Below are 27,027 nucleotides of genomic sequence, written 5' to 3'. Positions count from 1 at the left end.
GGTCTACTTGATCGAAAATATTTGACCTTTTCCTGTTTGACCGACTTTTTTGTGGTAGTTGTTTGTGAGACCCTCCACTTAACCGTCACCTTTACCTATTCCCTTACCCACCCCATATATATATTTAATTTTATTTGACCGAATTTCCCCAAAAAAAACGATCAAAAAAATGTGGCCAAATTGGAAAGGTCAAATAATTTTCGATCAAGTATGCGAATACCAATAAAACTACATGCAAAGATGCCCGCCATGCACATCTTAAGTGTACTCGCCCCGCCCCCTATGTTTTTGGCTACAACGGGCTAGTGAGGGACCAGAAGGCAAGTTAAGTCCGAGCCAGTCGGCAGGGCTGCTAGGTAGAGGCTGGGCAGGTGGTTCTGGATGAGGTGAGCAAGTGAAGGGAGCCCTTCAGAGGTATTTCAGAGTGACAGTGCAAATCAAATAAATGGTAGCTGTGGAACAGGCGCTGGCGGCCGGCATAGCACGTGGCTTTACCATATTGTAAAGCCCATGTTCCAGGCCACCTGACCAGCTGGCATTCTCTCATGGGTGCTAACGAAAGATGCCTATAACATTTGATTAATGGCAATTAGCGAGAGCGATTTCGTTTTTTTTTAACTGTATATATGGGATGATCTAGCACTTGCATTCTTGTTGCATTTGCAGTGAAACCCCTGGGGCACTTCAGCAATTGTTGCATTTGCAAGGTGATAGCCACCAGTAAAATGGCTCAGTGGGTTAAACGCTCGGTGATGTGATCTGTGTTGGATCTGCAGACCCCGGCAAGGCCAACTCACCCATTGATCCTTCCGAGGTCGACAAATGAGTAACAATTTCGATTGCGTAATAATACTAATGTATGTGAATGTTTCCTATGTAAAGCAATTTAGATTAAACCGGTATATAAAAAACAAATGATCTATTATTGTATTTATGGATGTAACTTGCTTGTTTCGCAACGAACTAACGTCTAAGCTGCCATATACTGCTTTTGCATCCTGTGCCATTTTCTTCTGTGTAATTTGTCCCAGCAAGTTTGGAAGGTGGGAAAGTGTATATATGCTGAAGAGTTCATTTTAAAAAATGACCTTTGAGATTCGTGTACTTTATAGCTCCTCCCTCCTTCACAACTACCACCCATTCATCCTACAGCGTATATGCCATTATCAATTCACTACTGCTTTCCATAAAAGCTTGGGAACTTTTGGGTTGGTAGGGGGCATTTATTTAGGAGGGTGGGGTGGGGTATCTGGGTGGATGTTGTGTACACATGATTCTGAATTCCAAATTCTCTGGAGCAGGATTTCGGTCTGGCCTGCTGCAAGAAGAGGGTTTCCCAAAAGGTTGTGAAGTAAGGGGAGAATAGGATGAAAACTTCTTGCATTCTTAGCTAAAGGAAGTGCCTGAATACTTGCATCTTAAGCTGTCGTGTAGCCTGTGTAAAGTATTGATTTGATGTCGTTCTCGTTTAACCAGTTGTGAGCTGCTCTGCACGACATGCTTGATTTGCTATTTGTTCGCTTTTTAGATGGACCTCATAATCATGTCAGACAATGGCCTGGTTTCTTCCACGAATGTCTTGAATTTAACTGATGAGCTCCAGGTGAAGAAAATGAAGAAAAAAGAAGCGGAGCAAGTACTACAGAGTTTTGTGCAAGACAAATGGCTGTTTGAAGTAAGTGACATTATGCAGAGTGTTCCCTTTTTGTTTGTGTGTCTTAGTGTTTGTGGAAGGTGTCAGGCTGAGATCAGAACGTTCAGTACGTTCAGTTTTCCTTGTGTTTATGATTGAGTTTTAGATAGAGGTATAGGTGCCTTATCCCTGCGCAGGTGGGAATACTGAATTCTCTCTAGTATTTGATCACTTGCGCTCTAAATCCTTGTGTTTGATGATACATTGTTTACCTGCATTATGTAAACATTCCACAGAGAAGGCGGTTGTTGAAGGATCACGCGCCAAAACTGGGAATGCAACTGGAATGGTTTGGTTCCATATCCTTCTGTTGCTGCTGGAGGTCTGGCGGGATGGCAAGGAGCAGACATTAAAACCCCATTCCTGCTGTCTTGTGTCAATAACAACATTTAGAAACGAGTGCTTACTGCATGGCACCACCAAACATGAAGAAAGCTGGAGAGAGGAGGGTCTGTGGTGGATCATGACGTGAGCAAAAAGGACAAGGCCGTCCACTGCATCGCTACAATGGATAGGCATATTTACTTGACTTCAGATTATTTATAAGCCGCTACCAAAGTGGCACGGAAAAATACAGGAGCCGATGAAGCAGGAGGGGCGAAGTGTTTAAAAACTTAGAACGAGCTGAGCCTAGCCCGGGAATTATCGGAAAAGATACATTTTAAGCCGTTTCTTATGCCCGTTTAGGTACCCATAAAGCATGGCATGTGCCTGGTGAGTGCATTGAGCTTACAAACTGTTGATGGTGTTTGTGAGACTAACCAGGTGGGAGTAATGCAGCTGGACTGTCCTAACTTTTGGACTAGTGCTGGAGATGTACTGCCTGAAGTAGCTGTGCTCGCTCCCCTTTCCACGGAGCAGCATTGCCATGCTCAACACCTGCATGCGCACAGCCTCATTCACTGGCCACCTACAACACATTTGATTGAAAATAAGCGAGCAGCTCTTCGTTTCTGGATGCACACCCCTGTCATGCTGCAGGAATCTGCCACAGAAGGTCGACACTGAGAAATGTAGCTCCATGCAGGACTCGTCAGCGGGAACAATCAAAAACAGAAGTGTCACAGCACAAAGGATTGGAATCCATTTTGCGGTCAAACAATGGAGACAAAGCAAATTACACAGTGGCCATCTTGGCAGGCTGTGCCTCTGGTCCATTGTGAAGCCATGCAGTAGGACAAATATTTATAGCAAACTGATTGTGAAGTCACAGAAAGCCCATAGCAAACAACTGTTTAAGCACCCAGAGCCACTGCTATCCCTTGCTAGACGTGGCTATGTAGATTGCTTTCCTACCAGTACAGAAAGAATTGACCCTGCGTGGAGATCTTTGGTTGAATGTTTCTGTTAAGAGGCAATAATGTTCAGTAATTACATGGTCTATGAGGAAAATGCTAATGAAAATAGAAAGGTTTTTATTTTTTTTCCTGCACGTATTATTAAAGTTGGCCCCGGATCTCAAAGAGACAGGAAGAGCATTCTAAATTCTGGGGCTTGGAACAGAAACCTCTGCATGCAGCATTATTCTTGTTAAATCATGGACAGATTGGGGTCGGATATGAGCCAGAACTAGGAGAGCGTGTTATTGTATCTTGAGTTTGCTGGACAGATAGAGGGAGCATTATTTCCAAGGATTTCTTCTATGCTGTCTAGGCGTGTCTGAAGGTCACTAGAGGACACCAACATTTACAAACAACCAAAAAGAGGCATCTTTATTTCTTTGACAATGCACAAAACGCTTACCAATATTTTGTAGCCGGCCTGACACTACTGAGACAGTCGAAGAGGAAGAAGAGTGAACTAACACAAACTCCTAAAGATAGGAGATGGCCCTAGTACTTTAGAAACAAGACCAATATAGTGCACAAAAGGTATTTTCGAGGGGATTGGGTCCTCCGACGTATTCCATATCTGACATGTAATCACCACAGCTGTGCTGCTTCGGAAACTTTTTTCTGCGTCCTGCGTCGATGCGCCGTAGTCGAGGATCTCGTCCGACGTCATCCGATGTGATAAGTAGGGCGCACGACGCCCGTAGCCGCAGTTCTGTTTTTTCCGCGAACATGTTGCTTCGTGAATCTCGGTTAACGCCTCGACTCTTTGGAGTTCTGTTCTTCTCGGTTCTTCGAACCTGTTCGTTTTTGTGAAAATCCTTCGTGTGAAGATGTCTTCTACTTCGTCTTCGACCCCGCGTCCGGGCTTCAAGAAGTGCGGGGAGTGTGGGTCCAAGATGTCGGTGACGGACTCGCACAACGCCTGCCTCTGGTGCCTCGGGGAGGCCCACGACACGGATGACTGTGTCGACTGCCAGTCGCACACGTCCAAAGCCTTACGTGAACGTAAGAAGAAGTTGTCGGTAGGTCGGGTGTCCAAGCCCCGGAAGTCAAAGTCTGCGGGGCTTTCGACGGATGATTCGAGAGGAGACTCTCCGCGTCATCGTCGGAAGTCTCGTGGGTCTCCTTCTAGGAGTCGGTCTCGCCACTCCTCGGCCTCTTCGAGGCATTCTCGGAAGCGCCGACACCGGTCGTCTTCCAGGTCCTCTTCGGAGGACTCTGCCCGGCACGTCGCTTACCCCACCAGCCGTGCGACGCCGGAGGAATGGGCTTCCTTCGGGAAGAAAATGCTGGCGATTCTCGAGTCGCAGGGTGCTAAGCCGTCCGCGCCCCTGAGTGGGGTCCGTCGCGAGAGGTCGAGAGACACCGCTCGCAAGAGTGGTCGGCACGAGTCACGGGAGAGGTCCCGTTCGGACAAGGGGACTCGTTCTCGACGTACCCGTTCCAGGTCCCGGTCCTCGACGCGTTCGAGACCGTGTGCACCTGTGATGTCTTCGAGGAATACATGGGCGTCGACAGGCTTTCTCGAGGCTCCGGCTCCGAGGAAGTCGTCGACGCTCAGGTCGTCGAAGGACACGCTCGGAGCTCCAGCTTCGAGGACTGTCAAAGCAGTCGATGCTGGCGGCGCTGCATCTGACGCCGATTTACTCAAGAGCAAGCACTCTCGGGTGCCTTCTTTTCGCCACCTGGAATATATTTCGGAGGCGGATGAGAATTCTGATGGCCTGGTTCCTAGTCAGGTTCCAGATGAGATTGTCTCGGGCCATAGTCAGTTTGACGATTTGAGGCAGTCACTGCATGATTCCAGTGGACTGGACACCTCTCCGGAGGTGGAGTTTTGTAGGCCTGAGCCTGGCTCTCATGCCGATTCCTCGTACCGACGCCTTATGGCTAGGGTTTCCGAGTACTAGGGATGGTCTGCTCCCCCAGGGGAGTTTGTGCAGGATGATCTCACAGACATCCTTGATGTTGGTCCCCCAACTGACCCGGTACTGCCGTTCCATATGGCTTTACAGAGAAGGGTGGCGGCGGCTTAGACTGCTCTGGAGAGTCTCCCGGCGGTGGGCAGGTCCTTGTCGCGAAAATACCGTCCAGCCAGTAGCAACCCCTGCTACTTGACCAGGCACCCCACTCCGGAGAGTTTGGTGGTGCAGGCGGCCCCGGCAAAGCAGGCGTCGTACCCTACCATCCCTCCTGATGGGGACGACAAACGTTTTGATGGCTTGGCAAAGAAAGGGTTTTCTTCTGGTGGTATGGCGCTTCAGGCGGCCAACTCCATTTGTGCCTTGTCTCGTTTCACACACACTCTGTGGAACTGTGTTGCGTTAGCGGCTGAACATATTCCCGAAGGGGACGAACGGGATGGTTTCCTTGCTATGGTCCAGGATGGTAAGGATGCCATGTGTGAGTCCGTTCAGTCGGGTTTGGACATGGCTGAATGCGTCAGCAGGTCCATGGCGGCGAGCACCGTGATACGCAGGTTTGCGTGGTTGCGGAAGTCGGGGTTTGCTCCTGATGTGCAGTCCCGGCTCCTCAACATGCCCTTTGACGGTGAACACCTTTTTGGCAGCAAGGCTGACGAGAGCCTTGAGAGGTTGCAGACCTCAAAAGCTGCAGCGAAGTCGTTGGGCGTTGCAGTTCGCCAACCTCCGCCTTTTCGTCCTAGGGGACAGCAATGGAGGGGTGGTTCCTTTCGCTATTGCTCGTCCTTCAGTAAAGCGAGAGGAGCTGGCAGTCAAAGAGGCCAACGCAGGGGTACCAGAGGTGGACGACAGGGAACCCCTGGTGCCAAGGCCGCTCGGGCAGTTGCCTCTTTGCCCTCAGGTAACGCCGCAGCCGCTACCACTCAGTCATGAGGCCATGTCCCATGGTTCGCCGGTTGGGGGAAGGCTGGCGCAGCATCTTGTAGAGTGGCGTGCCATTACTTCAGATGTGTGGGTTCTGGAGATCATAACCCACAGCTACTGTCTTCCCTTTCGGCACAGGCCTCGCGACAATCCACCGGGGAACCTCTTTGCAGAGTCCGGATCCGCTCCTTGCGCAGGAAATTCAAGCCCTGATGGAGAAAGGCACCATAGAACTGGTGCCTGTAGTGGAGAGGAACAAGGGATGGTATTCCCATTATTTTTTGATTTCAAAGAAAGCCGGGGGATTGAGACCCATCATGGATGTGCGCGGTTTGAACAAACTCCTCAGGAAGGACAAGTTCAAGATGGTTACTCTCTCTCAAGTCCTCCAGGCCCTTCAGCTTCAGGACTGGTTGGTGTCTCTCGACCTCAAGGATGCTTACTTCCATGTGCCGATCCATCCCAAGCACAAGAAGTACCTGAGGTTCGCCGTTGGCGACTCGCACTTTCATTTTCGGGTCCTGCCGTTCGGATTGACCTCCGCCCCGAGGGTTTTCACCAAGCTCATGGTGGTGGTGGCAGCGCATCTCAGGCAAGGGGGGATTCACGTCTACCCCTACCTGGCCGATTGGTTGATCAGGGGGAGCTCTCCCGAGCAAGTCCTGGATCATCTGTCCGTCACCTGCCACTCCCTTCACAGGCTGGGCTTCTCCCTCAATTTAAAGAAGTCCCATTTGACGCCAACACAGCGGCTCCAGTACATCGGAGCAGTGCTCGACACTTCCCTGGGGCAGTGTTTTCCTCCCCAGGTGAGGGCTCTTCACATTCAGCAGATGGTGCACAAGTTTCGGCATGCCCAGACACTCCCAGCCTTCGAGTTCTTGAGGTTGCTCGGCCTCATGGCATCCTGCATTCTTCTGGTGCCAGAGACTCGCCTGCGGATGAGATCTTTACAGTGGGCACTCAAGATGCAATGGTCGCAGTCCTCCGGCAGGATGTCGGACCCGGTTCAGTTGCCGCCCTCGGTCTCCCGGGACCTTCTGTGGTGGGCTGTCGAAGGCAACTTGATGAAGGGTGCTCCATTTTGGCTTCCCTGGCCAGAGGTGACGATCGTGACGGATGCATCCCTCACGGGATGGGGAGCTCACGCCAACAGGCTGACAGCGGTCGTTGGTCTCCGTCGGAGTCCAGACTCCATATCAATCTGTTGGAGCTGAGGGCCGTCAGGCTAGCCCTGAAGGCTTTTCTGCCGACTGTGCGAGGAAAGAGTGTCCTGATCCTGACGGACAACACAGTGGCCATGCACTACCTCAACAAAAAGGGGGGGCAGTGTCACTTCCTCTGTGCAGGGAGGCGATGCAGCTCGAGTTCTGGGCCATCCAGCAGGAAGTTTCGATCTCGGCAGTTCATCTGGCCGGAGACTAAAACGTGACGGCGGACGCTCTGAGCAGGCAGAGCACGATCTCTCACGAGTGGGAGTTGGCTCAGGAGATTCTCCTGGAGATCTTCGCCCTTTGGGGGACCCTCAAGTGGATCTCTTCGCCTCCAGTGTCAACCGGAAGTGCGAGAGGTTCTGCTCGCAGGAATTTCCTCCAAAAGGAGCCTTAGGAGACGCGTTCGTGGTGGAGTGGTCATTCCCGCTGCTGTACGCGTTTCCTCCAGTCCCCGTCATCCCGCAAGTGCTGCAGAGGTTACGGAAGTTCGGTTCCCGGATGATCCTCATTGTTCCGGCGTGGGCTCGGAGGACGTGGTACCCGGACCTTCCCGACTTGTCCATCTGCCCTCCACGTCGTCTTCCCTACCGAGACGATCTGCTCTCACGGGAGGGAGGTCAGGTTCTCCATCCAGAGGTCAGATCCCTCAACCTTCACGCTTGGCTTCTGAAAGGTTGAGGTATAAGGATTGGGACCTCCCTGAAGACATGATGGAGGTGTTGCTCTCGGCCCGAAGGCCAGCAACAAAGTCTCTGTACCGTTGCCGTTGGCGTAAGTTCTGCGACTGGTGCAGAGTTCAGAATGTGGATCCTTTTGCATGTGACATCCCCATGGTTCTGTCCTTTTTACTTTCTTTGGCCCAAAGGGGCTTGCAAGTGGGTACCATTAAAGGTTACCTGGCGGCGCTGTCCATCTTTAAGCGCTCTTCTGTAGAGTGTTTCTACTTTAAAATCCCTTTAATTTCACAATTTCTGAAAGGGCTCACTAATGTGTTCCCTCCGTCACCTTTCCTGGTGCCCGGTTGGGATTTAAAGGGATAGTCTAGTAAAAAATTTTATTTCAAAAATAGATAGGCCACATTAAAAAAAAATACTAGCATCCTCCGTTTTAAAACTTCCTATGTAAAATTTTGAGCTATTCAAGCTCAAAATTCGAAAAAGCAAGCACAGGGGTGCCGCCATTTTGTGAAATGGAGGCCCTCCTGTGCTGGCTTTTGCTTTTGCGGCACTAATGAAGGAAAAGCCAGCCAGCTGTAGTAAACAAAGTCTACCGCTGGGTGGCTTTCCCTTCATTAGTGCCGGGACTCTGAGGACGCGGACCGGAGACCAGAGCAGGAAAGCTGCAGCTGAATCTCGGTAAGTGCTATACAAAAAATAAGCACTAGCTGCGTTTTTTTTTCTAAGTTTTCCGGGCTGGAGGAGCCCGGAAAACTTAGAAATAAAACCGCAGGTTTAAAAACGTTGTATTTATGTTTGCGGTCGCTTTTGTAGCGACCGCAAACATAAATACAACGTTGTGTTTGAAAACGCTGCGGTTTTTCTTTCCAAGTTTCTCAGGCTCCTCCGGCTTGGAGGAGCCTGAGAAACTCAGAAAGAAAAACCGCAGCGTTTTCAAACACAACCGCGTGTGTTTCTGCCTGCTGTGGCTATCACTTTGGGTCTCCGGTGCTCCCAGGGGAGCACCGAAGACCCAAAGTGAAAGCCACAGCAGGCAGAAACACACGCGGTTGTGTTTACATGCCGCATAGTGTTTCTACCTGCAGCTGATTTCCCATTTGGGGCTCTCGGGCTCCCCGTGGGGAGCCCGAGAGCCCCAAATGGAAAAGCAGATTCAGGCAGACACAACGCGGTTGTTTTCCGCAACGCCACGTTGTGTCTGCCTGAATCTGCTTTACCATTTGGGGCTCTCGGGCTCCGGGGAGCCCGAGAGCCCCAAATGGTAAAGCAGATTCAGGCAGACACAACACGGTTGTGTTGGAAAACGCTGCGGTTTTAAAACCGCAGCGTTTTCCAACACAATAACGTTTTATTTATGTTTGCGGTCGCTTCAAAAGCGACCGCAAACATAAATACAACGTTTTTAAAGCTGCGGTTTTATTTCTAAGTTTTCCGGGCTCCTCCAGCCCGGAAAACTTAGAGAAAAAACCGCAGCTAGTGCTTATTTTTTGTATAGCACTTACCGAGATTCAGCTGCAGCTTTCCTGCTCTGGTCTCCGGTCCGCGTCCTCCGAGTCCCGGCACTAATGAAGGGAAATCCACCCAGCGGTAGACTTTTTTTACTACAGCTGGCTGGCTTTTCCTTCATTAGTGCCGCAAAAGCCAGCACAGGAGGGCCTCCATTTCACAAAATGGCGGCGCCCTTGTGCTTGCTTTTGAGCTTAAATATCTCAAAATTTTACATGGGAAGTTTTAAAACGGAGGCTGCTAGTATTTTTTTTTAATGTGGGCTATCTATTTTTGAAATAAAATTTTTTACTAGAGTATGCCTTTAAACCTTGTTCTTAAGTTTCTTATGGGTGCTCCGTTTGAGCCTTTACATTCTTGCCCTTTGAGGCTGTTAACTCTGAAAACTGTGTTTTTAGTTGCGGTTACTTCCGCTCGCAGAGTGAGTGAGTGAGTTACAGGCACTTTCAGTTAAGCCACCCTTCACTGTATTTCACAAGGACAGGGTTGTCCTTGGAGTTTGTCCTTTTCTTCCGAAGGTAGTGACGGAATTTAATTTGGCCCAGAAGGTTGTTCTTCCGGCATTCTATCCTCCTCCGCATCCTGGTAAGGAAGAGGAGAGGCTCCATAGGCTTGATCCTAGGAGAGCTTTAAGCTTTTATGTTTCACGCATGTCCCGGGTCAGAGTGGACGATCAACTCTTTATTGGTTACGCTGGAAAGCGTTTGGGGACAAGCTGTGACGAAACAGACTTTGTCTCGCTGGATTATTTTAGCCATCTCGGAGTGTTACCGCTTGGCGGGTAAGGACCCACCGGCTGGCTTGCGGGCCCATTCTACCAGGGGTATGGCTGCATCTACTGCCCTGCAGAGGGGTGTTCCTATTCGCAACATCTGTGATGCAGCCCCCTGGGCTTCAGTACATACATTTGTACTTCACTATTCCCTCGATTCCATCCGAGGACAGGATCTGGCCTTTGGCAAGGCGGTCCTTTGCTCTGCTATTTGATTGGCAATTCTAAATTATGATTCTAAATTCTTTCCCTCCTCCTTGCTCTGGTACTGCTTTGGGAGTCTGTCATAGATATGGAATACATCGGAGGACCCAATCCCCTCGAAGAACAAGTTACTTTCTTACCTGGTAACGTTCTTTCGATGGGATGGTCCGACGACTTATTCCATATCGCTCCCTCCCTGCCTTCCCCGCTGCAGAATTTCTTTTGCGATTGCAGCTTACGTTCCGCAAGGCTTGGTGTCTGACTGGCAGTTGACTAATGTCACACGTTCTGGGGGAAAAAAACTACAACTGAGGCTACGGGCGTCGTGCGTCCTACTTATCACATCGGATGACGTCGGAGGAGGTCCTCGACGACGGCGCATCGACGCAGGCGCCGAAAAAAGTTTCCGAAGCAGCACAGCTGTGGTGATTACATGTCATAGATATGGAATACGTCGTCGGACCATCCCATCGAAAGAACGTTACCAGGTAAGAAAGTAACTTGTTCTTTTGTTTTTACAGAAACAGTCAGAAGGGGAAGGTGTGGGTGATTACTTTTCCTCTCTAATGCTTAACGGTCTACATTGCCATGAAACACAATGATACACACGCCTAACCCAAGCATCCGACAGAGACCCTTGCAAGCTACAAACACAAGCCTTGAACACGCTATACACAGACTGGTAAACAGTGCTCCGAACAATCCAGGGGGATACGTTCTACTGAAGGAGGTAACTGAAATCTCACATGACGAGGGGGGAAAGAACCTCCTCACAAGCCTCCAACCAGACTTTCAAGACGCCAGTCAAAATACATGAGTGGTGACATTCACATTGACAAAGTAAGCTCCAACCCCAGATTACATGGATCTGTGTGGGATAAACACAATGTTAAGTGCAGACCCATCTTCATAACCACACAAGAGGGCTGTGGGATGCTGTGCAAGTTGATGGGGGATGTTATCCACATGCCCCTGGACTAGGCATGGCCCTACACTCTCATAGGCAGGGAGATGTTTGTGGCCATGTTCTCAGGAAAAATGAAGGTGCTGCGGAAGAGGGCCATCGGGACCACAGGGTATGGGGAAAAGCCCTATACACCTCCTAAAATACAAGTGTGCCAAAAAGAGAGGGCTGCCGTCCACAGTTTGAACCTAGTGGCAAAGGGATTGGCAGTAGTTTCCTGGGATAAATAAGCAACTTTGAAGATTTTAATTCATCCTGGAGAAGTCTGTCTAATGACGACCGTGTTCAAAGGAGACTGCAGTAGACCGCGTGGCCTTCAGGACAGGTTCCCAGAGGTGTTTAACAGCAAAGTTGGCTTGCATGTTGGTTTTCGAAGCGTGATGCATAACCTAATGCTCACAAGGCCAGGCCATTCCCCAATGTAGTGAAGGAAGAACTACACAAAGTACACCACATACTCTGTTCCCAATATGTAATAGAGCCGTCAATCACCAGTGATAGCCACTCCAATATTGTGAGAAAGCCCAACAATACGGTGTGCGCCTGTATGTACGGACCTTAATTTGAAAAGTGGAAAATATGTACACCCACTACCCAACATATTGTAGATGTTGATGATATTGGAATCAGTAAACAAAATTTCCACCCGATGCCGCTCCTCTGCATGCAACCAAATTGAACTATTTGCGGCCCCTAACATATATCATACACTAGAGTCATTCTGGTACTGTTTCCTGCCATTGGAGCTGGCATCAGCAGTATTGGAGCATCTCATGCAGGAATTGTTAGTTTATCGGAAGGGTACATACTTTTTCCAGGTTGACTTCTCAGTGGCTGGAAAATGTATAGAAAACCGTGCTAATCCTCATGACAGCCTCAACGTTATAAGGCTGAAGTGGTACACCTTGAAGTTAAAAAAAAAAAAGTCACATTAGTCATGGAAGTGGAGTACATGGTTTTGTGGCACCGAAGGAAAGAACAATCTGATGTACACCCTACATACCCAGTCTTACTGACAAGGACCAGATAAACTAATTCTTTGGGCTGGTTGAATATAAATTCAAATGTATAGTATTTTGCCAGAAAAACAACCTACATGAAAGAGCTGCTCAGCACAAATGCGATATTTGACTGGTCAGAAAGTTTCTTGAAAGATTGAACTTCTTGAAGTGCTTAATGGGGCACTACCTTCCAGCTTTTGACACATCTAACAAATGCGTCAGCAAGAAGGGACTGGCTGGTTTACTCTCCCAGGTACAGTGCAGAAAGTCACCAAAGCTTTTGCATTGCAAGGCGTGAGGTAAGTGGATCTAAACTAGCCCACTGTTGAAAGAGCAGCATTGCGCCTATGACTTTCAAAATTCTAGTGTGGGTGCCCTTACCATCAAAACATACCATATACCATTCACCCACATGTTGATCACCAAAGGTTTGTCCACCTCATCTTCATGCGTGTGTTGAAGGATGGTGGGCATTATTGATTACACAATGACGGTTAGATGTGTACTTGGAAAGAAAAATGTGATAGACTACCTGTTAGGCTTTTTAGCTCCCACAACACAGATCTGGGTCAACGAGATGAGGAGCAAGTGGAGGAGTATGGTGTCAATAATCAATCCCAGAATTGTTTGGAAGAGTAGACCGATAAAAGCACTGGTGGTCTGTAAATATGGTGATGGGAAAGAAATGGTAAAAGACTGTAGACCATGTGGACTTGCCGAAAAACCTAAACATGTGACATGCCACTCACTTGAGTCTGTGCCAGTCCCCAAGAAGGTCAGGTACAAAGTGACCCGGTGACACAATTAGCGCTGCAATAGTGTTTGTATTAGTACTGGTGGAATGAAGCGAAGGGCTGTGAAGAGTCGCTCTGGAAAGCGTGATTGGATTCCTATCTGTCATTTTTTTTGTTAAATAATTTGTATTATTTTTCCGAAATAAATTGTAGTACTTGCAAAAATAGTTAACTCACAATGTAAGAATATAACAACGATGGTGCATTCAAATAACCAGTAATGTTAATGATTGAAAAGAGAAACTCATTGCAAATTAAATTGTATCAATTATACATCATTATAATTCCAAGTAGTATATGGCCTAATAGTTAAATGGATCGTATCAATAATCTGGGAGATAAGACAAGAACATACACGAACAAGGAGTGGATGCTGTACTTGATGGTGGTTTAAGAGTATTAACACTTGTAATGGTTCAATTATCTGTGTAGATGATCCAAGTTTTTAAGAACAACTAACCACTTATTCCAAAATTGATTTAGTTGAAAATGTCCCATTTCTATGAAGAGAACATATAATGTTCCACCAAGATGCACTGCATAATTTATCACCCCATTTCTGTTGGTCGCCAAGGGGTCCTCCAATGAGATCAGCAAGTGTCAAAGGAACATTGAATTTTAAAATTCTCTACAAGGTACTCCAGATAACAGACCAAAAACCCTGGACTTAGTTACATTTAAAAAAAAACGATGTTGGAAATGAGCATTAGGTTAACGGCAAACTTAGCACAAATGTGCACAATTGTGGGGAAATCCTGAAATTCGTTTTGGAAAATGGTACGCTTGATGCATAATTAATGAACAGTTTGAGTTAGATTGGCAGCTACAGAGGTACTCAAACATTTTATCCAACATTTCTCTCTGTTGCCATCAGGAATAGAAAAACCCTAATTTTGTTCCTATTTAGTTGCATTTTTTATTTTGACCGAATAATCCTGGAAGTAATAAAATGTCTGTAATGTAGCAGCTTTTGCAGTGGGTTTAAGTAAGTGTTTGAAACTGTTTTCAGGAAGTTTTAGGCATGACAGTAGGTAGTACCCTTGAGATTATCAGTGATTTTGAGGCAGTACTCGTAATCTGTGCTCTTAAGCGCTAATGAAGAAATAAATACTGGAAAAGTAATAGGCATCTTCCCATTAACGAGATGATGCACAAGGACAATTTATCATCAAACAATCTATGATGAAAATAGGGGGTTATTAATACAGAGTTGTGTGTTATGTCAAATACATATATTGAATGGGGATGACGGGTGAAAGTATCCCATATAATTTTGAATTGACTAAATGACAATTTATTTAATATTTGGCTAAGTTATATCAGCATAAATGTGTAAATAGACCAAGGTCTGCTTAATGGCAGTTGGTCTTTTTTTGGTTAGAGCTGTTGCAATTTAAACCTTTTTATAAGCGGTCAAAGAGACCCTTTTCAAACGTTTGGGAATCTTATTAAGCTATATGGTAGGGACTTTAGTATTCCATATACAATTGATAAGGCTGACATGTTTTGTTTTTTTAATGGGGACCAGCACCTTGATGCAATTTAAAAGAAATATTTAGCTTAATGATAATATTTGTCTTCGGTAAAGAAGATACCAAAGTATTTAATTGAATTAGAGTACCTAATCATCCTATGAGTGTTTTTATATTAGCGTGAAAACACGCATTGGTTAAAGCGAGAATTACAAACTTTTCAAGATGGAGGTTATATTCAGAGATTAATGAATATTCATCCGTTACAGAAAGAGTAAGTTACTAATGGAAACAGATATGATATGGCATTTATAACGAGCCTGTACACAAGTGTTTCTAGGCGCAACAAGACAAAGGCTGGCGAAACGGAGGGAGGACAGAACAACAATCCTACTAGGCCTTCTTGTGTCATTCAGCTCACGCAAGTGCAGTGAAGTGGAAGGGGAGAAGTTCCTGGGGGCACGGGAGGGTGGGGAAAGTGCAGGTGCTGCCAGCGGATGGCTCATAAGTGCAGAGAGAAGGGACTGTAGGGTTGCAGCTACAGGCCATAAGTGCAGAGGAGCCTGGAGGCATTGCAAGGGCAACTGGACATGCAGAATCCTGGGTCTGAGTCCAGAGGGAAGCCAGGTGACCAGTGTGTGGAGCAGCGGGAGCATCAGCAGGGGGGGGGGGGGGGAGTGGAAGAGAGAAAGCAGAAGCGAAAAGGAAGGTCTTGAGTTGCCTCCGGAACCGGAGGTGGTACTGCTCAAGTTTGACAGAGGCTGTTCGAGAGGGAGGCGCCAGTCGAAGAGAGAGATCTGCCTCAACTCTCTGCTTGGAAAGTGCCTGACCCTCAGAGTTGGAAGTGGCTGAGGGAACAGAGGGAATAGAAAGGTAAAGTAATATATAATCAGCAAATGCTTATCATTTTAAAGAGGATCCTCTGATGTCTATGCCAAAGAGATTTCTGTGCATGTGAATACATTGAAGTAACAGTTTAAGAGTTCAAATGAAGAGTAAAAAAGGAAGGGGCCATTCCTGAAGGGCACCTCTTAAGACCAGAGATAATGCGTGTAGAGTGGAAGGAATGTTAACAAATGCTAGAAATTGGGGGCAACACCCATGCCATTTAAGAGCCTCAAAACTGAAGGACCAAGAAACACAATCCAAACATTTTTAGCATTGAGGGTAAGTAAAAGAACTTTTGGTATGATCTCTAGTGAGTGAAATAAGCCGCACGTTGGAGGAGCTAAATCGTCCCTGTTAAATCAGGTTTGATCTTCATGAATAAGATGAGGCATACATTTATTGTGCCAACTGGAAAGCATTGTAAAATAATTGTGAGTCTGGCATGATTTAAAGAAATTAGCCAATAAGGGGGCTTTGTCTGGCTTGTGGAAGAGCTATTTTGAGGCCATCTTAAATGAAGTACTAGGAAGATAGACTGTAAAAACTTAAAAAACAAGCATTTTCTTAGGTTTGCCTTACGCATTTATTATTTAAGTAATTCTTGATTTCTCTTTTTTGTGTTTAAGAAAGTAAGCTAAACCTTAATCACATTTGTTCTAGCTGATATATAGCTTTAATTCAGAACAAGAAACTCTACATATTTTTTGAAGAGATCTTATTCGATTCACTACAGTGGATGAAGAGATATTTTACTGCATCACATTTGGGACAGTTTTGTGACATGCAGGAACTGTGAAGTCTGATCCCTGACGCCCTAACCCTGTGCCCACCCATCCCCCACAGTGCCGGAATTAGTGCGGGCAGGCCCCTCCTTACCTGGAAAGGATGAAGTGCACACTGAGAGAAGCCACTTAACCACCAGGGAATATTTAATAAAGACAGGCTACAGGAAGGCCAGATAAAGAATACGGGAGACCAGAATATAAAGGGGCATGGCTTACAAGCCCTTCCCCTGACACTCCCCTGTCACACCCCAGGAGGAAGGTAAGTAATTGCTTAGGGGCAGCTGGCTAATTCTGGGAGGTGTGGGCTATTTAAAGGTCATTTGGAACTGTCTGGTGTGGTTTAGTTGGATGAGGAAAAGGGGTGGAGGAAAATGTAAGAGACCAGAGGAGGAGAGTATGGAGGTTTGTGCGGTCGTATACGAATTGTTAGTTTCACAATTGTTCGAATTACAATATATATATTCAATTGTGACCCTTGAACAATTTGACAATTTGGTGTATACCGTTTGTGCACCAAGAGTACATGTATACCGTTTGTGCACCAAGAGTAAGGTGCAAATGTGATGGTGGTGGTAGAATAGGAGTAGAGGGGAGGTAGTTGGAGTAGCAGAGTAGTAGTGATGGGTGGTAGTGGAGTAGGGGCAAGCAGAGAGGTGGAAGTCCTAGCTGAGGGGTAGTAGTGACAAGGAGGTAGCGTAGGAGGAAGAAAGGAGTGCAGGAGAAGAGAAGTCACAGGAAGGTGCAATGGTACACGTAAGGAGAGTGGAGTTGTGGGGAGGACGACCTCTTGGGACCCAGTGTAGGAGAGGGTCAGATGAAACTGGCCTTGGGTATAGAGCGAGTGGCAGTGTGGAAGAAAGCAACATCCCTAAGATCCGAGTACTAAGCGGGGCTAGGTGAGGGAAAGGGAGAAACTCCACCAATGCCTTAGGGAAGCCACGCTTAGCCTAAGTTAGAGAAAGATAGATCATTGCTGTTCAGTAACACTAACTCCTGTTAAGGGCACCTGAGCTAGGGAGGGGAACCGGCAGGCAATTGAACCAGATAGGGACGGCCCTAGCGCCTCCTTCCCTAAAGAACATGCTTGGTCCTAAACCCTACCTTGGAATCCCTCAGCCAAAACGTTTTTGTTCTTTAAAAGACAACCTTGGAAATGTATTTAAGCGTCCGGAGTGGTAATTTGTGACTGGCCTACGTCATAGAAGTAGCTCAGCAGAGTGCTTCGCAAATAATGTATTTTTGTGAAAAACAAATGTAATCATACGACCTCAGAGGGAAGCATTAAACTGACATCCTAGTATTCTTTATGAAAGTATCATCTTAAAGGTTTGTGATAAAGAATAGAATAATGAAGCAATTAACCCTCATTAGCAACCTAGCGGGGGTGCCAGCCAATCAGATGGCTAGGAACGTGGGCTTGAACCGCTAGTAAAAAGCCTGCGTTCCATGCCGCCTGATGGTCGCCCCGACCCCCCCCTCTGCCATCTTCTCCCCAGCCTCCGTCCCCCTTTTTTTTTCTCCATCCCCCCACCTCCTACTTACCTTATTGCGGCTCTGGGTGCCGCTGCCACGTCTGCTACTTCCCCTTGCCTCTCGCAGGCCGCCATGAAAAGGGATGAGGGGCTCCATGGAGCCCCACTTCCCTTTCCATGGGGGCCATATTGGTAAAGGATTTTCCTTCGTTCAACAGTACACACGTGCAGTCCTGTTGAATTGAGGAACATCCATTTTTGAATTTTTTTTAATTTTTAGCACCCCAGGTTATCGCTTTGGTAGCACAGACTGCTAGTTGTTTTAAGCCCCTGTTCCAAGTTCTGGAACGGGGGTTAACGGCCAGAAGCCCTTGTTAATGGCCGTGGCTTCATTCTGCCTGTTAAATTTGGCTGCCAGGCCATTACCCCCCGTTCCAGCCCTTGAACTGGGGCTTAATGCCACAATGAGTTTCTGATCTTTTAGTAGTGCAGCACTACATCTCCATCTGTTACTAGCTATTTGGGAGGTATCCCATTCAAAACTTGTGCATGGCCAAACATTGCCATGAACCTGTTGGGGAATATGGATAGCAGACATCAGGAATTTGCTAACAAAAATGTAAATGTATTCAGCTATGTAGGGGACAATGTATTTTCTTTTTGGTCAGAGCTCAAAACTCTCTCAAGTGTCCACTAAATGTAATTCTTCTATAAAAGTCAGGCAAATTTATCAGGATTTGGGAATAACAAATCTAGCCTAGAACCTTCGATGTAAATCAAAATCACTGATTTTTTGCTATCACCACAAATTATAATTCAATCAAAGTTGGATTCAAATAACTTAACCGCCAAAACATCATGTGGCTCTTGGATGGCATATGCCGAAGACGTAGTGCTTTTCGACCAAAGCTTTATAGGCATTAAGCATAGTGCATTGAAGCTTTGCAAATATGCTAAAGCAAATGATCTGCAGATTGATTTAAACAGAACTAAAATCATGGTTATTGGGACAAGTAACGTACACTTGTTGACCATTTGTACCGCACTGGAATGTATTGAACAAGTGGGATCATATACCTACTTGGGAAACTGTTACTATCAAGATTGGGTATCAAGAACTCATAACTGCTAAAACCTGTAAAGCCAACAACCTGATGATGGTTCTCAAGAATTGTGTATATAAATGCAGCATGTAATGTATGGATTGGAAGCTAGCTTTGGGAACTATGAATACCCAATGAAGCCATTAAGCTTGAGGTAGGTTTAACATCGATCTACACCAACGTTTGTACCAAGAGGGACTTGTTGTACATTAAAACTATGATTAATTCTGTTTGTCCGTTACTGGTACTGCTAGCCAAAACCTACAATGAATGTAGAAATGGTGAAGCTTTGTTGTGCTGCAAAACAAATGAATTCTACTTCAGAGACCTATGTTGGGTTCCTGATTGGAGAAAGGACTTATTAATTAAAAGGAGAATTTGTTGTTAAGGCAAAGGAGTTTGATTGGATTTCCTGTCACCAACATGTAGCACTGATGAATAGATATAACAGGTTCTCAATACTGGAGCATAAATACCTCACGTTGCAGCACAAACTTATGCAATTTCCGTCACCACACTACAGAAGATGTTTCCTCCTATTACAAATGGGTAAACTGCCTACTATGGCAGTTTGTGGATCATGAGGAGATGTGAACATGGAAAATAGATTATGTATGTTATGTTACCACAAGGAGGAGCTAGCAAGTAATCGTATTGACACAAAGCAGTGCCTAATTGCCATGGTATGTCACCTGTTTGGGGAACATATATAAAATGTGGAACACCCAAAATCAGAGGCTTTTTGGCAATGGGGTTTGACTATCACCAACTTAATTCTAACCATATTTACCATTTGGTGCAGAATTGAGAAACACTTGTTACCACCTGCAGCGAAGGTGTATTAAATCAAACTAAATTAAATGAAAAGGAAACCAAAGTTGAAAATTAATAAGGAAAGGTGAAATCATAGCGCAAATGTGTGCTGATGAGCTTGATGTAAATGTAACCACATGACATTTTTCAGCTAGATAGAGGGCACATGAGACAGGCAATACACTGTTCAATCCAAAATGATTGCATTTATAGATTTCTTATCTGGATTTTAATTGTATGTATTAATACGATTGTGTCAAATGACTATGAATACATTTTGTAAATTGTTTTATTTAGCAACCTGGTGAAATAAGTGTATGAATTTTGCTCCATGTTTCACATCATTATAAGGATAATATGATTAACACTGCACGCCTGTAAAACAATTTACGAGCTGTGGTAAACACTCACTAGGTCGTACACATACTTTATATTTTGTGTTCAAAATGATATTTTATAGATTTAAGAAATGGATAAATGATTGCCTTCATGTACATTTTTAAATGTGTGGAAAGGTTGTAATATGACTACAACACTAAGTAAAATTAACGTTATGTATGTTCAAGCCCAAAAGAAGAGTAGGGATGGTTGGGCCATACACAGGACCAGTTTTTACAGGAATATTTAGGCAATATAACCCAAGCAGGGGGGGCATTACCGGTAGGGTAATGCCCCTGGGGCCATAGTTGGAAGCCCGAGCCTAGCGAGTGCTTTAATGTAGCCCTGAGGGCATTACCCAACCAGTAATGCACGCCCCCTAACCCCACGAGGGTTATATTGCAATTAGTACTCCGGCATGTCACAATTTTTCCTGAGTTGAGAAAAAATGCCCGCCAGGGATTGGATGAGTAGTCCCTTCTCCCTTCCCATGGTGGCCACTCGTGGAAAATAAACTCTGTGGCGACAGTCGCAGAGCCTTGTCGGACAGGTAATGCCCCAGCAAGGGCCAATGAGCTTGCTTTTTACAAGCTCAATGACCCTTGCAGGGTACTAATATGAACAATTGCCTCTAATATAAGCCATCTTCCTTCTTTGTCTTTCTCTTCACTGACAAGTCTATTAAGATTTTAATTTCCTCTGGGATTCAAGGGAAAATGAGGCATTTTCTACCCATAGTATGTTTCAGATTTTCCTCTTTATTTTATAAATGTGTCTTGTAAACAGACCATGACATCTTTAAACTTGGATAAATGGAAACCGCTTTAGATGTTTAACTGGGAGGTTAATTCGTTTAACATTCCATGTTCTAGTCTTTATATTCATGAATGTCCAAGCTAAGCAAAATTGAAAACAATGAATTGAATAAGGAAGCTTTGAACCTGCATAAGTAAAATGAACCATATTAAATTTGTGTAACAGAAGATAACCTGCACCAAGAACCAAAAGGGGGAAATCGTTAGGTAAGGGTGACGCACAAGATACCATGAGTGCAAGAGTAAAGCAGGATAATGACATTGGAAACCAAGAGTGAAATACCTTAAGCAAAGCAGAGAAGACTGCTGGTCATCATGGTCCCATATCTGATCCAGAGAAACCTGAAGAGGCGGCGGAGGGAGGCTAGTAGGCTCATGCTTAAGTGAAGTCTATAAGTCAAAGACATGAAACGTAGAAATGAGTGAAAAACAGTAAGAGTACACCAATCAAACCACACTTGGACAAGTTGAAAGAGACTTACAACAAGGCTATCAGGAATGTATTGAATTAAATCAATTAAAATTATATAAGGAATGGGAAAAATGACTATCAATTCTGGGAATAGGTTTTGGGAGAGAAGAGGGGAAAGAAAGAAAAACAAATCTAAGCGTTGAGGGGTCCGAAATATGAGGCGGACAACTTTCTGAAGGTTTTTCAAAACATGCCATTTTATTAACTTAAAAGGTAGGATTAACGCCTCACTATACCTACCCTGACTTGAATTTCCCTGCCTAAAATAAACTAAAGGAAGCACTCTAAAAAAAAAAAAAAAGGTTTCTGTCCCTCACACTTAAGGATGCACACCTTGACAAGGTAATATATGGCAGTTCAATAATAAGCAAAGCAGTACATTCAGCTCACAAGTAATATGTTCTCCTTCCAATCTGGGTGAATTTCCCTTCCCCAGATTTTAGCAGGATTCTGTTCAAAATGTTCCCAAGCTAAAATCCAGGAAATCCTGTCTGTTAACACAGTTCCAGTTCAAGTCTTTGTTCCACTTTGATAATAAAACTTCGAAGATAGTACAACCAACAGTTCACAAGTGTTCAACAAAGTTCCCTTCTTCTCTGTGTGGTAAAGACATTTAACCAACGTCTTTCTTTAGGCCAGAGTAATTTCTTGCTTCATTGGTTTCAACAAGAAAAAGTTCTTTGTTTTCATATTTCAGGCAAAATACACAAAACCACTTGTTTGACAATGTTAAACAATTCTGCAGGTACTCTTGTTTCAATATTTTCAACTTGTCAGGATACCTCTGCTTTAATTAATCAAAACACTTCAGTGATTCTACAAATGCTTCCATATTGTTACCCAGACCACTGTGTATTGTTCTCTGTATTGGTATAGTCCCCTGCCAGCACAGATCAAGTCGCTACGACACCACCTGACCTGGTATACTGTCCTGCCAGGCCAGAACAAACTACTACGCGTAGGTCCTTCAGTGGTGACGGTTACACAGGTTACCAATGTTTTGTGCCCCACAAATTGTAAATACATCAAGGGGACACAAGTAACACACTGGTGTTTATTCCACCAGAGTGTCTGCTACACTCTGTTGGTTATGCTACTCTCCCTCTGAATATTCTCTTTCAGAAGGGCAGCAGGCCTGCCACATTTGTTTCTCCCCCTTTGTTAACCAACTGCTGATAAGTATTCTGCTGCACTTTCACACTTCTTTGGATTGGGCAATGTGGGCTTAAAACCATTCTCCTTTTAGACCACTTTTCTAGAAGGGCAACAGTCTTCATCATTGCTTAATAGTTTAACCACCTTCTTTTGGCTTGGACAATTGTGGTTCTTTTGCAACTAACTTGGTTTATTTCTCTTTTGCCTTTGGCAATGATAGTTTCTCTTTTCTTCTAGTTCTATTGCCCTCTGAGTATTGGTTCCCATTCTGCCCCCACAATGTCAGAATTCGCTGATATGATTTTACAATTCGTAATTGGCCCTCTGTGCCTTCTTACATCGGCATGATTAACATTAGAAGTATCATTCTGTTTTGTGTTAGTTCTTTATGCAAAACTACTTTTGCCTCAAAGCTACTTTGTTAATCTCAATTGTGAGATTGAATTGCCTTGACTTGGCAAGCGGACTGTTACGGAGCACTCCGTTGTCACAATGTATCAGGGAACTCACCGGGTTTGGTGTGCGCATCCGAGTACCTCGCTGCCTGCAGGTATTCTGCTTTAGTTTCCATACGCAGCTCGGCGATCTCCTCTGCACGGCTTGCCACGGCTCACATCTCAGTTTCAGAGCTCTCCCTGGCTCCCACAGCAACGCGTAACTCCTCCAACTTCTGTGCTCATCTGACAGTGGAATAAGCTGCAGACTGGTACGCCTTCTGCTGCGCGACCTCTACAACTGCAAACTTGAGCCTCTGAGACCTGCACTGGACCAGCATCTCAATTAAACACAGCTGAGGTCCAGGCGTCTCTGCTCACGTTTGCTTTTGGCTTCTGCTGCCTTATGAAGGGTCTCTACTGCTCCACCTGCTACTACTGCGATCTCCTTCACCTTCTCTTCCACCTTCTCTCTTGGCCTGCACCTGAGTGGGCTTTTTATGCCTCTGTTCTCCTCAGTTGTGGGTCATTCCTACTGATTGACTGCAATCTGCAGTCTTGTGCCTCTGCAGTACTCTTCCTCATCCTAATACCCTGGGGATTATGGGACTTGAAGCCCACAAGGTCAAATTTAGTGTTTGCAGCGAATTCAATCTTAAGTTCGCTATTCTTCTCACATATCCCATAATGGTTACACAAAGCTTGTGCAGTTATTAAAGAATGGGATTTCTCAGAATTTCAATTGGTGGCAGTTAGACTCCTCTTTCTTATTTCTTTGGGAATCATAAAAGCTCAAACCCCTACAGCTGTCAGTAATCCTTAAATGATGTTTCTTATTTCCAACACCTGACACATTACCAGGGTTTTCACCCCCAGTTTGACTGAGAGAATAAAGGTTCTTGCTGACAAAGACATTACACATTCTGAATTATAGATGCTTCCTTCCTTGAGGAAGACAAATACTGTGTCTCATCCCACAAAGTCCCCTGATTCCCCTGGAGTCCTTCTCCCAGGTCATCCACCCGGCTAATGCTATACCCCAGGGTCAGGATCAAGAAGCGTCTGCCTTTCCCTGGCCACCTAGGAGGAGAATTCAGTTAGGGTTTCTGTGAGGAGACTGCAGGATTCATCACAGTGGATTATGACAAATTTACCACGTCCTAGAACTATTCTGCAAGCTAGCTAATGAGGGGTCTGTTTTAATAGGAGAACAAGATGTATCACTGAATTTATCCTTCAACTTATTGGTTGGGTAGAATTTTCAGAGTCGCTTTTTGGGAAGCGACATTCCAGATTTGACCTTGTTGCGCTTGCTGAGCCCTTCAGACAATTTCATAGTATTCTAAATTGATGTAGAAAAAAGGCCTTGTTGTTTGGTTTTGTGTCCATAGAATCTGGATCAAAGGTTGGATGAAATTAGATAAATCACATGGTTTCAGAAATTCCTTGGTCGGACCATCCAGCATAATCATTCTAGCTTTTCCCGTAGACCTAATGCCCTCTTCCTTTTGGACTCAGTTTCCTTAGAAACCTCTGGTGACATGTGCATCCTCCTACCTACAAACAGTAGAGAAGATTGTTACTTGGCTGCACTCAAGATTAAGCTAGCTTCACGAGGGCTGAAGCAGGCAATTAATATAGATATGTGGATTATTAAGAAACTGGGTTGGATTCTGTTTTGCTCGCTGTATTTTTAGCCCACTGCTTTTAGGCTGATGCATTTCACTTTTGTTTTTTGATTTAATGCCCTGATACGCTGTGCATGGCTTTCATATGAAGCTATAAGCAACTATTTCCATTTCTGAATACTGTATTCTCTTGCTGTGATGTCATGGTAGAACTGCAAGAGCCATGGGTTGTGGCAGTGTCACTGGGCTACCTCTGGATTGGACATGTAATGTCTTGTGTTGAAAAGTAGAGACTACATATTTCCCAAAGCATTGAAGGGCCATAGAGTTTGTTTTTTGTACGTTTTGACTAAATGAAAGCAAGAGCATAAAACACAACTGTCTTTAATGGAATAATTGACTTTTCTGAAGATTAGATATGACAAGTCTGTGTTGTGTGGCAAGAACAGAGGCTCCTACAGTACTCATTCAAACCTTACTTGCCACCAATTGTTCCACCTGGTTTATAGGCTTAAAATATCATCAGTCTTCATAGAATCCCGTAGTTTTCTCTCCCTAAAAGACTGAAGCCATTTATCCCCTTACTAAGTGAGCTACAAATCTATTTTCTAAACACTCCTGCCCCATAATACATTGAGCCCACGCAGGCCAATGTGGGAGAGGATATTGCTTTATGCAACTTCCAAAGCTTTGCTGTGTTCTCTCCCTAGGCTGGAGCACTATAATATTCATTGTAAGCCTTGAGGAACTGGACGACAGCCTCCTTAGTATGGGCAGCAAAGGTGGCATCGAACACCAAGCAGATTCTGGTTTTCATTCTATGTGAAACGTGCCCCAGTAGGGAGAACTGTGAATCTGTATGTCCAGTGCTCTGACATTGGAAAATCTCTTGCACGCAAATGAGCATTTTCATCTTCCCCAAAAAAGGCGTGATTGATGAATTGCCATTTTCTGTCCCATCCAAAGTCTTCAGTACCCTATTTGTGTTTTACAAAAAGGAAGTTTCAGAAACTGGAGGCTTCAGCAACCTAACTTCCCTTAGAAGACCTTTTATTTATTGAGTATATGTAAAGCGCCTGTACAGCAAATGGTGTTTCAAAGCACCACAAGACTTGAGATGAAGTGTTTTCAAATTTCGGACCGCTCTGCATGAAATGGGGGACCAATAGTTTTTTACGGACCTTTACACCTCTTGATGAAGCCACTGAGGAGAAGAAATTAATCGCATGCTGAGGTAGGATGCAGAATTCTTCCCATTCGCCATATATACCAAGTTTCCTAGACTGATATAGAACTTCTGGGTGTGTCTGGAGCCCTTGAATCTCGAATGCAATGATCTCTTCATGGAAGAGTGATTGAGTGTTGGAAGTAATGTAAAGCAGTTCTATATTGAAATGTGTGGTGTTTCTTATTTGTCACCCTCTTAAGGGGAAACGGTCTCCTTTTTGTCCTTTGTTACATCGTTACATTTAATCTTAACAAATGCATCCATTTAATACAATCACAAATTAATACATTTTATACTCGTATTAGATTTTAAAAGATGATAAAATATCCTTTAGGAAACAGCTGCCATAATCCATTGATTTTGTCCATATGACAACCTAAGCTGCCATACCACCTCTGCTGATGGCACTTCATATGTCTGCAGTAGTTGTCCAAAATAGGTCTCCATCTTTCAGTGCTTGACAATATAGTAAGGAATGTTTCAGGGATTCCAATTGATCAATAGTTCAACAGAACCTATGCGTCCTTTGATCTGTTTCTTATCTCTAATTCCGATGATTTCACGCGTCAACATCATATGTAATCTTAATCTCATTGTCGGAGCTCGCCAGAAAACGCTTGGAGACTTCATCAAGTAGACCGGACATACTGCAATAGGTCTCACATCAAGGGGTATGTCAACATATAAACGACATGTTCTGACCTTCTCGCTTGTATAAATCCAATCAGTTTCACTGACCTTTTCGCTTTCAATGGGGTTCAGTATAACATATCACATTATATGCTGTACTCCGAGCTAATTTTCTCACACTCTTTCGCCCAATTTCATAGTGATGGCCAAAAATCCTTCTCCAAGGACACTTTCAGTTCCACCCAGATTGATCTTATTTAATAAAATGAGGTTCTTCATAGGATCACAGATCTAATTGTATGCCTAACTCGTATCGGATTATTGTTGCTGGAAGCACATTCAGAAGTTTAAAAACCTTGTGCCAAAAATGGCCTTCCAGAGTCTCACAATCCAACAGAACCGGGAGACAAAGATTTTCTGCCCCATATGTTATTGTGGGTAGTACCTTCATTCTGTAGAATTCCAGGGTTGGAGTGAGTGAAAATTGACCATACTTGCGTTTGATAATATTTGCTTGTGCAGCTAAGGTGGTCATTTTTGCTCTGTAGTAACCATAGTTTGGCCTGGTTTCACAGTTCAAACAACCGTATCCCCAGATACAGAGAATTTGTGACGCGTTCCAATTTCACCATTTCCATAGACCACTGAAATTCTCTATTTGTGCTTTAGACCTCGTCTAAAGTGGAATAGCTTTGATTTAATGGCATTTATTAAGAGGTTATTGGCCCTAGCGTAGGAGTCCAGTGCCT

The 27,027-nt window shown here is 44.9% G+C and overlaps 1 protein-coding gene across 4 annotated transcripts in view; it reads left to right on the top strand.

Moving 5' to 3' along the window:
• Positions 1–27,027, top strand: part of NSMCE1 (NSE1 homolog, SMC5-SMC6 complex component) — a 395,968-nt gene that overhangs the window by 193,445 nt on the left and 175,496 nt on the right. For all 4 annotated transcript variants that reach the window (XM_069647182.1, XM_069647181.1, XM_069647183.1 and 1 more), the window contains one exon: positions 1,529–1,675. In XM_069647182.1, the coding sequence (XP_069503283.1) occupies positions 1,529–1,675 (147 nt within the window). The remainder of the gene's footprint in view (positions 1–1,528; positions 1,676–27,027) is intronic.

The sequence above is a fragment of the Ambystoma mexicanum genome, chromosome 2q (assembly GCF_040938575.1).
Source record: "Ambystoma mexicanum isolate Mex_15411 chromosome 2q, UKY_AmexF1_1, whole genome shotgun sequence".
In the NCBI taxonomy this organism is placed as follows: domain Eukaryota; kingdom Metazoa; phylum Chordata; class Amphibia; order Caudata; family Ambystomatidae; genus Ambystoma; species Ambystoma mexicanum.
Note: the sequence above shows the minus strand (reverse complement) of the source record. Positions and strands in the feature narration are given on the sequence as shown.